The sequence below is a fragment of the Sarcophilus harrisii genome, chromosome 1, assembly GCF_902635505.1.
Source record: "Sarcophilus harrisii chromosome 1, mSarHar1.11, whole genome shotgun sequence".
NCBI classification, from domain to species: domain Eukaryota; kingdom Metazoa; phylum Chordata; class Mammalia; order Dasyuromorphia; family Dasyuridae; genus Sarcophilus; species Sarcophilus harrisii.
The window spans coordinates 124,113,167-124,125,863 of NC_045426.1; the positions used below are offsets into that span (position 1 = coordinate 124,113,167).

Consider the following 12,697-nt stretch of genomic DNA (forward strand, 5'->3'; position numbering starts at 1 on the left):
AACTATGAAAATATTTTTGATTTCACAGACCAATGGAGGAGGTCTAGGGGTCCCCAGGCCACATTTTGAGAACAACTGATCTAATCAAACTCCCTCATTTTCTTTTAATTAGTACCAAATAAAATGATTATTTCTATCTACAAAATAGAACAGAAAAAGAGGATCATATATAAAACTGCAAGTCTCTATTATCTACAGCTCATTTTTCCTTTTAAGTACATAATAAATTCATCATGTAGCTCTCAAATCTGCCACACTTGTCTGTTCCTTTCTGACCTCCCTTACGTTTTCCTCTTGTACATTTTAAAAAATAATTCAATGACTTTTATTTTTTGCAATCCTAGTTGTGCCCCTCACACCCTCCGCCATCCCACTAAAAACAAAAAAGAAAAATAAGACTCTTGTAATAAATATGTCCAGTCAAAATAAATTTCCATACTGGGAAATTCTCTTCTAAAAATGGGATTCATTCTGCATCTTGAGTCCAAAACCTTCCAGTTAGGTGGCTAGTGAGCTTCATCAGTTGAGAAATCATGTTGGTCATTATACTAATCAAGAATATCCTCATTTTACAGGAAAGGAAACTAAGCTCAGGGACTTGCCCAGACTTAAGACTTGCCCAAAATCACATAGCAAGTCAGGGACATGGCCAAGACTAGAAGCCTGCTTTCCAGACTCCAAATCAGTGGGCCGTTGGGGGACAAGGGTGTTCTACTTCCATTATTTTGCACAAGAAGACATGGAGGGAATATGGGCCAAACTAGAGAGGCTTCTTATCTCTGTTGCTATTTCCTGACCTTATACTACCCCCTCCTCTTCCCCTACCCACAGCTTCCTGTTTGTGACATACAACCCTCAGGAGACCCCCCACAGGTGGCAAACCCTGGCCTTTCTTTTGGCTCAGAGTGAGGTGAAGTGAATCCAGACAGCCATGACTTTAAGAGAGAAAGAAGAGCAGAGCAGGGGACAGGAGGAGTTTTCTGGAGGGCATGGGATAGCTTTCAGAAACAGCCTTCATTCGTTTATTCATGCATTAACAAAAATATCCTGGGCTATTGCCAGTCGTCCTAACCTGTGCCTTGCCACTGGATCTTGATGAGTCTGACGCTGATGACTTTGCACGGTTCTGCCTCATCTACATCTAATTCACTTGCAAGTCAGACTCCTGATGGCAACAGCACTAAGAAAAATATTAAGCACTACCTAGGTGCTTCACTGGCTATATCCTGTGGAGAAATGTAGCTTTGGAGAAGGATTCTGCCTCCTTGATAACCACATACTGCATCAGTGGGTGAGTCCTTGCCAGATAAATACCAATAACCCATCCCTGGGATTCATTCCTTTATGTAGCTCAGCACATCTAATTTGAGTAACACAAGGCCCACCACTCTTAATTACATTTGTCTACTCAAATACATAATAGTGGTTCATGTGAGGTCCTCCATAATGAGATCCCCCCATATCTTATAAGGTTCATTTCCTGTTACTTCCATATAGTAAACTTCTGCCCTGGTCACACTAGTCTCCTTACTGTTTTCTGAATGCCTTTTCCCTTCAGTTTCTTTCCCTTCTCTCTTCTGCTTGAAATCTCATTTCAAATGTTCAAATGTCAGTTTCTCTATGAAGCCTTCCCTGATCTATATCCAGCAGTCCAGCCTTCATACCATTGTGGGAACTAACCTTGCTTTTGCATTGATCTGATTATTTCACTCATTTGCTGAGAGAGAGAGAGACAGAAAGACAGAGATAGAAAGACAGAGAGACAGAGAGACAGAGACAGAAAGACAGAGAGAGACAAGAGACAGAAAGACAGACACACACAGAGAGAGACAGAGACAGAGAGAGACAGAGAGAGACAGAAAGAGAAATAGAGAGAGACAGAGACACAGAGAGAGACAGAGACAGAAAGACAGACACACAGAGACAGAGACAGAGAGAGAGACAGAGACAGAGAGAGACAGAGAGAGAGGGAGAGAGACAGAGAGAGAGAGAGAGAGAGAGACAGAGAAACAGAGAGAAAGACAGAGAGACAGAGAAACAGAGAGAGAGACAGAGAGAGAGAGAGAACACCCTTTAGTGGCTCCATTGCCTATGGATTAAATTTCAGACTCTCGATTCTTTTTGTACAGCAAAATAACGGTTTGGTCATGTATACTTATTGTGTATCTAATTTATATTTTAATATATTTAACATCTACTGGTCATCCTGCCATCTAGGGGAGGGGGTGGGGGGGGGGGTAAGAGGTGAAAAATTGGAACAAGAGGTTTGGCAATTGTTAATGCTGTAAAGTTACCCATGCATATATCCTGTAAATAAAAGGCTATTAAATAAAAATAAAATAAAAAAACAAATTTCAGACTCTTTTGTCATTCAAAGCCATCTGCAATTTGGCATTCCCCAATCCCTCCAGCTTTATTACACACGATTCCTTCCACACATTCTCTGTGCTGTCTTCCCACTTCTTTGCCTTTCTTCGGGATGTTCCTTATGCCTGGAATGGCTTCCTTCACTTTCCCCACTTTTCCCAGCACTGAAAACCCATCTCTTGTGGGTGGAGATGAACGTAACACTGAGGATCAGAGAAAACTTCCAGAAAAAGGACAGAAAGTGCTAGCTAAATAAGCATTATCAAGGTGGCAGACTAGGGCTAAACCCTGGGGCAAGAGAAAAAAAACCAGCCCCAGTTGTTAAGGAGTTCACAATTTAAAAACAGGGAGGGTAAAAAATAAATAAATAAATTAATTAATTAATTAAAAAAAAATAAAAAAAATAGAAAAAAGATTTAAAAAAATAAATTAAAAAAAAAGAAAAAAAATTTTTTAAAATAAAAAAAATAAAATAAAATAAAAAACAGGGGGGGTAGAGGAAAGATATATACAGGCTAAGTAGGTGAAAGCTAGCTTTAAAAGAAAGTAGCTTAAAGGGGGATCTAGAAAGGCTTCCTGCAGAAAGTGGGGTTTCATCTGGGACTTGGAGGAAGCCAAGAACCCCATCTTACAAGGACTGCTCCCCTTACTCATCCAGGCTTCCCAGTCCAGAGAATGACTCCTGGATTCGGAAGCTGGAGGACTGGAAACGCGTGCTAGCCAATCGGCATCTACATGAACAAAACGGGACTTCACAGTCTAAGAGGTAATTATTTCGGGGCCCACAAGGCGCGGGACCCGGAGCCACACACGCTGACTTCACCCCCTGCGGCTCAGTCTCGTCTCCTCCTCTACGGAACAAGGCTCAAACTCGCCACGACCCTATCTCACAGGCTTGGGAAGGGACGCCCTCTCCCATCTGAACCCGCCGAGTCTGGGTCCCCCGAGTTTGGCTCTGCAAGGCCTCAGCGTGGGGACTCCCGTAAGGCCATCTGAGGAGCGTTCGTCCGGCGGCTATTGTCCGCCGCCCTCTCAGTGAGCCGGAAGGTGGGCGCTGCTGTTGTTCCCGCTTCACAGCCGAGGAAACGGAGGCGGGAGGGATCTGCACAGGTACACGGGTGACTCGGGCGGCGTCTCGAGCCCAGACTTGCACCCGGGGCTTCCGGGCTCCAAGCCTAGCTCCTGCCGTGTGATAAATGCCACGAGGGAGGGAGGGGGGGAGGGGGGCGTGCTCCCGGAGGTACCCGTGGGACAGGTAGTGTGGCAAGTGAAGAGAGCCCGACCCACAAAGCCGGAAGTCACGGAGGCCGGATTCGAACCCAGCGCTACATCCGAGCCCTCACCACTGTCCCGCGCCTCCGGAGCTCTAGAATGGCCCCGGAAGCTGCGCTTTAAGGAGCGGGGGCTTAACCAAGCCTGGGAAGACAGAGCGAGGAAAGGGACCGCGCGGAAGCCTCGCTCCTCCCGAGGAGCCGCCCGGATTTGGCAAAGGAGACGCCGTCCCGTCCCCGCCACGGGAGGAGAGGCAGCATCGTCCCCCGCCGCTCCGCTCGCGGGGCCCGAGAGGACCATCCGGAACCTGCCGAGCGGACCCGGAAACACCCGAGTGTATCCGGAAACACCCGAGCGCACCCGGAAGGAGCCACGGGCTGCAGCCTGGCAGTGCGAAACCAGGCTTTGAGCGCTGGCAATGGCGGCGGCGGCGGCGGCGGCGGCTGCAACTGCGAGCGAGAACGGGCAGCGGCAGCCCCCGGCGGGTACGGGAGGGAGCGAGCGCCGATGCTTTAGGAGGCGCGGAGGCTGGCGACTAAGGGGAGGGCGGGAAGAGAGACCCAGGAAAGGGGATAGATTGGGAAGGGAGAAGGGGGCGGAGCTTCCCCTCGGAGGGGGGGAGAGAAGGGAGGGACCGAGAGTTGGACGTTCGAAAGGGGGCGGGGCAGGGCGGGAAGTTGAGAAAGGGCACGTGGGTGAAGGTCAGGCAAAGAGGTGGGGCGGGAGGGGGAAAGGGCGGGATTTGACTCGTGGGAGTGGGTGGAGCTTTGTTTGGGGGCGGAGCTTTGGAGAAAGTGAAATTTTCGAAGGGGGTTGCGAGGGTGAGGGGCGGAGCTAGTAAAGAGTGGGTGGGGCTTTAAAAGAGGGGTGGAGTTTGGGGAAAGCCTACCTGCGGAGTGGGTGGGGCTTTGAGTGAGGAGTGGAAGGGCATTTATAGAAGGATAGGGCTGGGACAGGAACCTCGCTAGCGAGAGGTAGTTTGTGGGGAGTGGGTGGAGCTCTGAGTGACAGACAGGTGGAGCTTAGGGGGGGGATGGGGCTCCGGGAGGGAGGGTGGGGCTTTAGGTAATGGGTGGAGCTTTGGGAAATAGAGCCTAGGTGGGGTTTTGAGGTTTTGGGGAAAAGTGATGCTCCTGAAGGCGGGAGGGCTTTGAAAAGGGAGCATTTCCGAGGAAGGGGTGGGGCTTGAGGAGAGGGAATGTTTGGAACATTGGAAAGAGAAGCATAACTGGAGGGGAGCTTTGGCTAGGGGCGGGGCTTATGGAGAAGGGGCCGCTTATGATGATGATGTGGGGGAAAGGGCTTGTGAAAAATGGGAGGGGCGGCGAGGGGAGGGGGTCCGGCCCTCGGAGGGAGACCCCCCAGGAAGGTCAGGGTCTCCCATTGTGAGAATGGGGCTGAAACCTGGGTGGGAGGCTGCGGGGTTGGGGCTAGGAGAGTCTCAGTGAAGTGACCTTTGCAGAACCAAACCCAACAATGAGGGGCGATAGTTTGGAGGCAGAGGCTGGAGAGCTGGGGAGGCTCAAAGCCCAGCTCGGGGCAGCCCTGGCAGAGATGGAGAACATGAAGGCCGTGGCAGAAGTGAGTGAGAGCACCAAGGCCGAGGCTGTGGCGGAGGTGCAGAGGCAGTGCCGGGAGGAGGTTGCATCCCTGCAGACCATCCTCAAAGGTGAGACCTGACCCCAGAGGCCCCTCCCTCTGTCCGTCCGCCTGGTGACCCCCAGCTTTCCATCGGAGTCCCAAGGCTCCCTGCCCCTCAGGCCTCCACTTCCAAGACCCTCTGGCTTCCTCAAACCTCATTTTTTTTCTTCCCTGACAGTCTCTCCCCCAGTCTTTTATATACCCCTTTTTATATACCCCGCACAAGTCCCAAGTAAATGCTTTCTCCTGGGATATGGTTGTAAAAGCAAGGGCCTTCATATATACACACACACGTGTATATATGTATGTATGTGTGTACTATAAGCAAATGCACATAGTGAAATGACTATAAGTATCTCATTAGATCCTCACAGTAGCCCTTTGAGATATTACCAGTTACCTGAAATAAATCAGGCTTTATCAGGACTTTTATCACTTTACCAAATGAAACACAATCAGTTTGTAACTTAGAGCCTTCCTTAGGGTTGCCTGAGCCTCAGAGAAATTATGGGATTTGCTTATGGTCACACAGCTAGTAAGTCTCCAAAGCTGATTTCAAAGCCAGATCTCCTGTAAGTCCAGGCTAAGCACTCTTTGCCCTCTCTCCCATGTCAAGTTGTTTTTGATGGTGTTGACCTCCAGAGCCCAGAAGAACCTGAAAGAATAAGGCAGAGGTCCTGCTTTGTTTCAGATCAGCTCTGGGCCTGGCACCTAGAGGCTTGATGGCCATGTCCACACTGCCAGCTTCAAGCTGTTAGGAAGAAAGCCTTTGGTAAGCCTTCAAGGACTATAAAAATGGAACCTGTTGTTATTCTAGTTAGCCCAGGAGACTCAACCCAAACCAAAGCCTTCAACTTACTTTTTATATGATCTACATTTGTCAGAACCTTTTCCCTTTGTCTGTCTAAAGCCTTTTTGTGGATCTACTCATTCATTTCTCAGAGGGGATGTAAGAGAGCCAGATTTGGGAGTCAGGAAAAACTCCAATATAAATCCTGCTCCTGGCAAAAATCTCACCTCAACCTCGGTTTCATCATTTGTAAACTGTAGTTAATCATATTTGTATTAAATGCCTCAATGGATTGTTGTAAGGATCAAATAAGATGTATATAAAGTGCCTTGCAAATTCAAAAGCAATGTAACTCTTAATTGGGTATGATTATTATTGTTATTTAGAGATTCCTCTCTCCATTTTGGCAGTGTCATTTCAATTATTAGCTCTCCGTTTCAGCTCTAATCCAACCCCCTATGCAACTTGTGGGCAAGTAGGTACCTTGTTTTGTGCCTTTTTTCCTTCAGGGTTCCTTCCCTTTTAATCCCTGGAAATTCCTTTTCACTTTTATCACCCTTGAACCAGGGTTCCCTTTCTATCACTTCCTCCTTCCCCTCCCACCATACCACCATATTCATATCTTTTCTCCTCCTTACCTCAGTCTCTTTACTCTTTCATTCCAAGTCCTGTTCTTTCCAATGCATTCTCTTTTCCTTGGGACTTTCCTAACCTTCGCCACTCCAAGAGTGAAATTACCCCTCAGTGATTCTGAATTTGACTGACCCTGTTCCATTACCTCCTTTCATAGAATTCAAATACATAGAGCTAGAAGAGACCTCAAGGGCCATCTCTGTAGTCCAGTCCTATCACTTTAAACATGAAGGAGCTTAAGGATGGAGTAGCTTTTCCCGGGGTCACACTGATTGTAAGGAGAAGAGATGAAATTTGGCCCCAGGTTTCCTGGGTTCTTTCCCCTACCCCACACTGCTTTTCCATCCTTCTTTCTAGACTCCATTAGTAGCTATGAGGCTCGAATCTCTTCTTTGGAGCAAGAGCGGAAACAGCAGCTGCAAGACCAGGAGGCAAGAGAGAGGGAACTGAGCCGGCTGAAGCAGCTTCTTTCTCGTTCTCATCCTCTGGACTCCTTGGAAAAGCAAATGGAAAAGGTTGGAAACCTTTGGGTATCCCTAGGGAAGTGTAAGAGCCCAGTTAGTGGAGCCTTGTTGAAGAGAGAGAAGCTTAAAGGGGAAGAGGTGCTTGGAGGTGAGAGCTTGTACAAACCCCCTGCTAGATGAGGGAGAAGAGCACAGGGAAGATTCAGTCCCTGCTCTCATAGAGCCTCCAATCTAATGGAGGAGGGGGCCAGAATACAAATAACCATCAGGTAACAGCCGGGACGTGGGCAGTAGAGCGGTGCTGTCTGTCTCCCACATGCATATAAAGAGTCCTTTGGCCACAATGTATTGACTTAGTTTTCAATATTAATATTATCTAGATTGATTGTATTTTTATGCACTTGCATTAGGCTGGCACTGGCCAGCATGTTTGATACCTGTGCAGTAGAGGGTAAGCAAAGCAGGTGCTGTGTGAAGCCCAGGGAGAAAGTCGTTACCAGCCAGAGGCGGCAGGAAGGCTTCCTGGAGGGAGGGAGGTTTGAGTTGGGCTTTCACAGAGAGGTAGGGAATTCAAGAAGGGGTGGAGCATGGTAATGGGAGGAAGTTGCAAGGTTCAGGAATGCACCAGAGTAGTGAAAAGAGCCCTGGATTTTGAAGTCAGACCTGGATTCAAATCTAGCCTGAAATGTCTAATGGCTTCTGATCCTGTCGATCTGTCAGTGCCTCAGTTCCCCCGTCTTTAAGATGGAGATAATATTTTTACTTCCTCCTCACAGGATCATTGTGAGAAAGGTACTTGGCAAGCCTTAAAGCCCTCTCTAAGTGTAACCGTTCACAAAGGGAACTAAGGCAGGATGAGAAGGGTGTCAGATCGTGGAGATCTTTGTGCCAGGGACAGTTGTTTGTTTGCACGTTACTTGAGAACCCTTGGAGATTGCCAAGAAGGTGGAGGAGGAGGGGTGGCTCTGGGCCACTTACTGGGGATCAGCTGTGCCATCCTCCTGGGTGCCTAGGCTCATGAGGATTCAGAGAAACTTCGGGAGATCGTGCTGCCCATGGAGCAGGAGATTGCCGAACTGAAGGGGAAGCTGCTGAGGGCAGAGGAACTGATCCAGGAAATCCAGGGTGGCCAGGTGAAGGAAGGGAGAGGCAGAGAGCCCGGGGGAAGGAGAGGGGACCCAAAGGAAGCCTCCCGCCAAACTTCTCTTCTTCCCTTGGCACTCCTTAGGGCCGTGCCCATCCCCAGCACTCTCTGCATGGCTCCACAGAGCTGCTCTCTCTGCCCCGGAACCCCTCCCCGCCCCTGGAGCCACCCGAAGATCTGGCTGTAGATGGGGGAGCCGCCGCCGAGGTCTTTGCCCGGAACTGTGATGACAGCGCCTCTATCTCTTCTTTCTCACTGGGAGCTGGCAGCAGTGCCTCACTGCCCCGTGGGCGGCGGGGAATGAGTCCTGAGCAGGAGGAGACCGCCTCCCTCGTCTCCACGGGGACCCTGGTTCCTGAAGGCATCTACCTGCCGCCCCCAGGCTACCAGCTAGTGTCAGAGCAACAGTGGGAGCAGCTGCAGCTTGAGGTGAGTCCGGGCGGAGGCTCACAGGCACAGGAGGCTCATGGGAGCAGGCAGCCATGGCAGGCTGGGTGGGGCGGGGGAAGGAGTCCTGGGCCGGGAATCTGGAAACTTGCAGCCCTTCAAACTCACCAGGCACAGGACTCCCCTCCTCAGGGCCTGCGTTTCCCCTGTCAGGTGAAGCACTGGATCCAGTGGTTTCTAAGACTTTATCCATCTAGAAGGTTGTAAGACTTTTCCAGTGCCTCCTGGGAGGGCAGGCCTCCCTTCATCTTCTGTGTGGCGGGGATTTCTGTGCCAGGGGCGGCAGCAGCAGGAATCTTTGCAGCAGCTTCAGAGGCAGCTGGAGAGTGCTGGCCGAGAGCGTGACGAGCTTCAGGAGGCCCTGAGGCGGAGCAGTGAAGACTGCGCCAAGCAGGTAGGGAGTGGGCGGCTGTGGCTCCGGCTCTCGCGGGGTTACTGCTGCTCTCCTCCCCAGGGATGCCGGCCTCTGATAGTGTCTCTCCTCACCCAGGTTCAGGTCCTGCTGGCGCAGGTGCAGAACTCGGAGCAGCTTCTACAGACCTTGCAGGGAACAGTGAGCCAGGCTCAGGAGAGGGCCCAGCAGCAGATGGTGAGGAGGCCTTGGACTGGGGGCACCCACACACTGCAGGGAGGCTGGGGGCACCCACACACTGCAGGGAGGCTGGGGGCACCCACACACTGCAGGGAGGCTGGGGGCACCCACACACTGCAGGGAGGCTGGGGGCACCCACATACTGCAGGGAGGCTGGGGGCACCCACACTGCAGGGAGGCTGGGGGCACCCACACTCTGCAGGGAGGCTGGGGGCACCCACACTCTGCAGGGAGGCTGGAGGCACCCACACTCTTCAGGGAGGCTGGGGGGACCCACACTACAGGGAAGCTGGGGGCACCCACACTACAGGGAGGCTGGGCAACCTTCATTCGACACCTCAGCTTCAGCCCAGGAGCTAGCAGAGAGTAGGGCGTAGAAGTGTCTTAACATGGGGTAAGTTAGGAGAGAAGCCATGGTGGGCCCACGTGGGCCCGTGCCTGGTGGGTTGGGGCAGGCCTTCAGGAGCTAAAATTGGCCAGCACTGGGGAGTGTTCCTAAATACTGGGACCTGAGGCTGTTGCAGATAGCATCAGGGTGGGGAACCCCCTTTAACATCATCTCTTGCCTGGCTGCAGGCAGAATTGGCTGCCTCTCACAAGCGTGTCTGCCATGAAATAAAGCGGCTAAACGAAGAGAACCAAGGCCTTCGTTGCCGGCAACCCATGCCTTTAGGCCCCCAAGTTCAAGAGCAAGAACGGGGAGAAGAGGAGCTGCTGCTGCCCACATCTCCCCTGGTACGGAAGGGGGACTGGGAAACGAGGGCAGTCACTGCTTTCCAGTCTGTTTCCAAGGAGAGAGAGAGGATCTGACCTGACCATAAGAAACTAATGTGGAAAAATTAGGGAGAGGACTTTTGTGATCTCGGGCAAATAAATTACTTCCCCCCTCTGGGGCCATGTCCTTATTGATAAACGAGGAGAATGGACTAATCAATCCTCAGGTTCCTTCTAGCACTTCTATTTTCCAAGGTGTTCACTCAGCCAACTGCCTTAGTGTATGACGTGTGCAGCCAATGACGCGGAGTGACCTCTAGCCCCCCCCCTCCGTCCTACTCATCGGCCCCCTGCTTTTCCAGGAGCTACAGCAGCTGGTGCGAAGCACCCGGCAGGAGGCCCGGGAATGTCAGCGTGCCCAGGAGCACGAAGCCGAGCGACTCCGCATCGAAATCGTGACCCTGAGAGAGGCTTTGGAAGAGGAGACGGCCTCGAGGGCTGCTCTGGAGAGGGAGCTGAGAGTTCAGCGAGAGGAAACGGGTGAGGGAGGGGGACACAGCGGTGGACTAGCACGTCCCGAGGAGGCATTGGACACATGGGATGGGGGTTGTGGGGGAGGCAGAGAGATGCCGAGGCCTAACGCTGTTTTCTTCTTCTTTTCTCCCATCCCACTGTTGCCATGACAACACAGAGGTTTTAGAGGGTGAGTATAAAAAGATAGAGGCTGGGATGGAAGGAGGGAGAAGATGGTGATAGGAGAGGTAATAAATCTGATTTGCACCCCCTGACCTCCCAGCCTCCCTGTGTAGCCTAAGAACAGAGATGGAACGGATCCAGCAGGAGCAGAGCAAGGTAAGGACTTCGCATGGACAGGAATATGGAAAGGAGAGGCTTCTGGGGAAAGTGAAGGAGCTCGTCTTTCTCCCTCTCACCCGTTTCTCCCCCCATGCCCTGCAGGCAGAGCAGCAGCTTCAGGCATCCCAGAGGCAGCCGCCCCCCCCAGCTGTCAGTTGGACTGAGGAGAAGGTCTGAGCAGCTGGGCAGGTTGTGTTCATGTGGCAAGGGAGAGCTGTTTCCTGCCTTTCGTACCTTGCTTCCACTTCTCTCTGCCTGCTGTGGCTCTAGTGTGGGAACGGGGAGGTGGGAACGCCGTTCCCTCGGCCACAGGCTTCTCCCTGTGCCTCTTACTGTCTTCTTCCTCCCCTCTCCTGGTGGTGCTGCAGGGTGGAGGGTAGATGACCTGACACCTGGGACTCCAGACTTCCTTTTGCTCCCACCCCTACCAGGCTCAACTCACAAACGTTCTCTCAGAACAAAGGGCAAAGGTGTTACGGCTTCAGGCTGAGCTGGAGACAAGTGAACAAGTACAGAGGGACTTTGTTCGGCTGTCCCAGGCCCTGCAGGTAAAAACGGGCTCCCAGGCTGAGGAGCCACCGGGTGAGCAGGTCACCTTGGGGAGGACTGCCCTGACCCTGGTGTCTACACTGAGCTGTTGCTGAGAAAGTGAAAACTAAACAGAAAAAAACAGCTCCTGCTTGCATCTTCACAGTTTTAGAACATGGAATGTCTGGACTGAAGTAGACCTTTGAGAGCTAGTCGGCTTCCCTCCTGCTCAGATGGCCCAGCCAGAGGGAGCAATTTACCCAAATTCACATAATAAATACTGCCGTTTTGTGATTGTTCACCCTCTATCACCAGACTTCCCATGATGGTTACCATAACTTGACTTGTTTCCCAAGAACCAGGGAAAAGGGAGTCATCAATTTATTAACTAGAAATGGAAGGGGAAATTCAGCACTTCTCTACCTCACATACAACCCCCTTCCCTCACAGGTACGCCTGGAGAGGATCCGCCAGGCAGAGACCCTGGACCAAGTGCGAAACATTGTGGACGAGACCCCCCTTAGAGATGTGAAAGACATAAAGGACACCTGAACACAGCAGGAGGCCAGGCATCAAAACCTGCCATCTCCCCTTCCTCCCACTTGTCTCTGGGGAAAGAACCTGCCTTCTTAAACTCCAGTAAAATCAAGGATTTCTGGGGTTTGGGGATGATGAAACGTAGCCTTCTAGCCCCTCAGGGCTTCCCTGAGTCCCCTTCCTCTGAGCCAGCGGTGGAGGGGCTCGACATGTCCCATCTAGATTCCTTCCCTCCCATAGCAGGTAAACTGGGCCTTTCTGCTCTCAGGGATGACAGCCGAGAGAGGGTTGTGACCCCTCCTTCCCCAGCCAAAGGCGCAAGAGCATGTTCTTGAAGCTCTAGGGCCCCCTACCCACACTGCCCTTCAGCCAGTACTGACACTAATTCAGCTTCTGAACCGTTTGGTCCCATGGACCGTCTCCCCATCTTTGTTACAGCAGCCCTTCCCTCTTCCCGGTCCCCTCTGCAGAGCCCTGGGGCTAACAGGGACACCTCAGCACATGTGTAGGATGCTCCCTGGCCACAGCTGCTTTCATGTGCGTGTGACACCAATGTGCTTTCAGGAAGGGTCATATATGACTTAACCAGACTTGCTTTTGTTCTCACACATGGAGGTCCAGGCCAGAGTTTGCTCTCATTTAATGTCAATAAATTAGCAGCTCAGAGGGTCGCCTTGTCCCTACAGCCCCTGCAGCAGGGCCAGTGGGTGGGT

General features: G+C 51.6%; 1 protein-coding gene across 1 annotated transcript; it reads left to right on the plus strand.

Moving 5' to 3' along the window:
• The first annotated feature begins 3,902 nt into the window (after window positions 1-3,902).
• RABEP2 (rabaptin, RAB GTPase binding effector protein 2) lies at window positions 3,903-12,650 on the plus strand. Its single transcript, XM_031963036.1, has 14 exons — window positions 3,903-4,124; window positions 5,102-5,308; window positions 7,061-7,218; window positions 8,181-8,300; window positions 8,396-8,740; window positions 9,036-9,152; window positions 9,249-9,347; window positions 9,927-10,085; window positions 10,427-10,604; window positions 10,756-10,767; window positions 10,861-10,916; window positions 11,022-11,090; window positions 11,351-11,467; window positions 11,898-12,650. Exons 1-14 carry the CDS (start codon window positions 4,058-4,060, stop codon window positions 11,997-11,999), a joined length of 1,806 nt encoding a protein of 601 aa, XP_031818896.1. The 5' UTR covers window positions 3,903-4,057; the 3' UTR covers window positions 12,000-12,650.
• The last annotated feature ends 47 nt before the right edge of the window (window positions 12,651-12,697 follow it).

Bases quoted from the DNA above. Each gene is read 5' to 3' on its own strand.
- RABEP2 (XM_031963036.1), top strand. From the start codon at position 4,058: ATGGCGGCGGCGGCGGCGGCGGCGGCTGCAACTGCGAGCGAGAACGGG. The intron at 5,309-7,060 runs GTGAGACCTGAC...CCTTCTTTCTAG, and splicing joins CCTGCAGACCATCCTCAAAG to ACTCCATTAGTAGCTATGAG. The intron at 8,741-9,035 runs GTGAGTCCGGGC...TTTCTGTGCCAG, and splicing joins GGGAGCAGCTGCAGCTTGAG to GGGCGGCAGCAGCAGGAATC.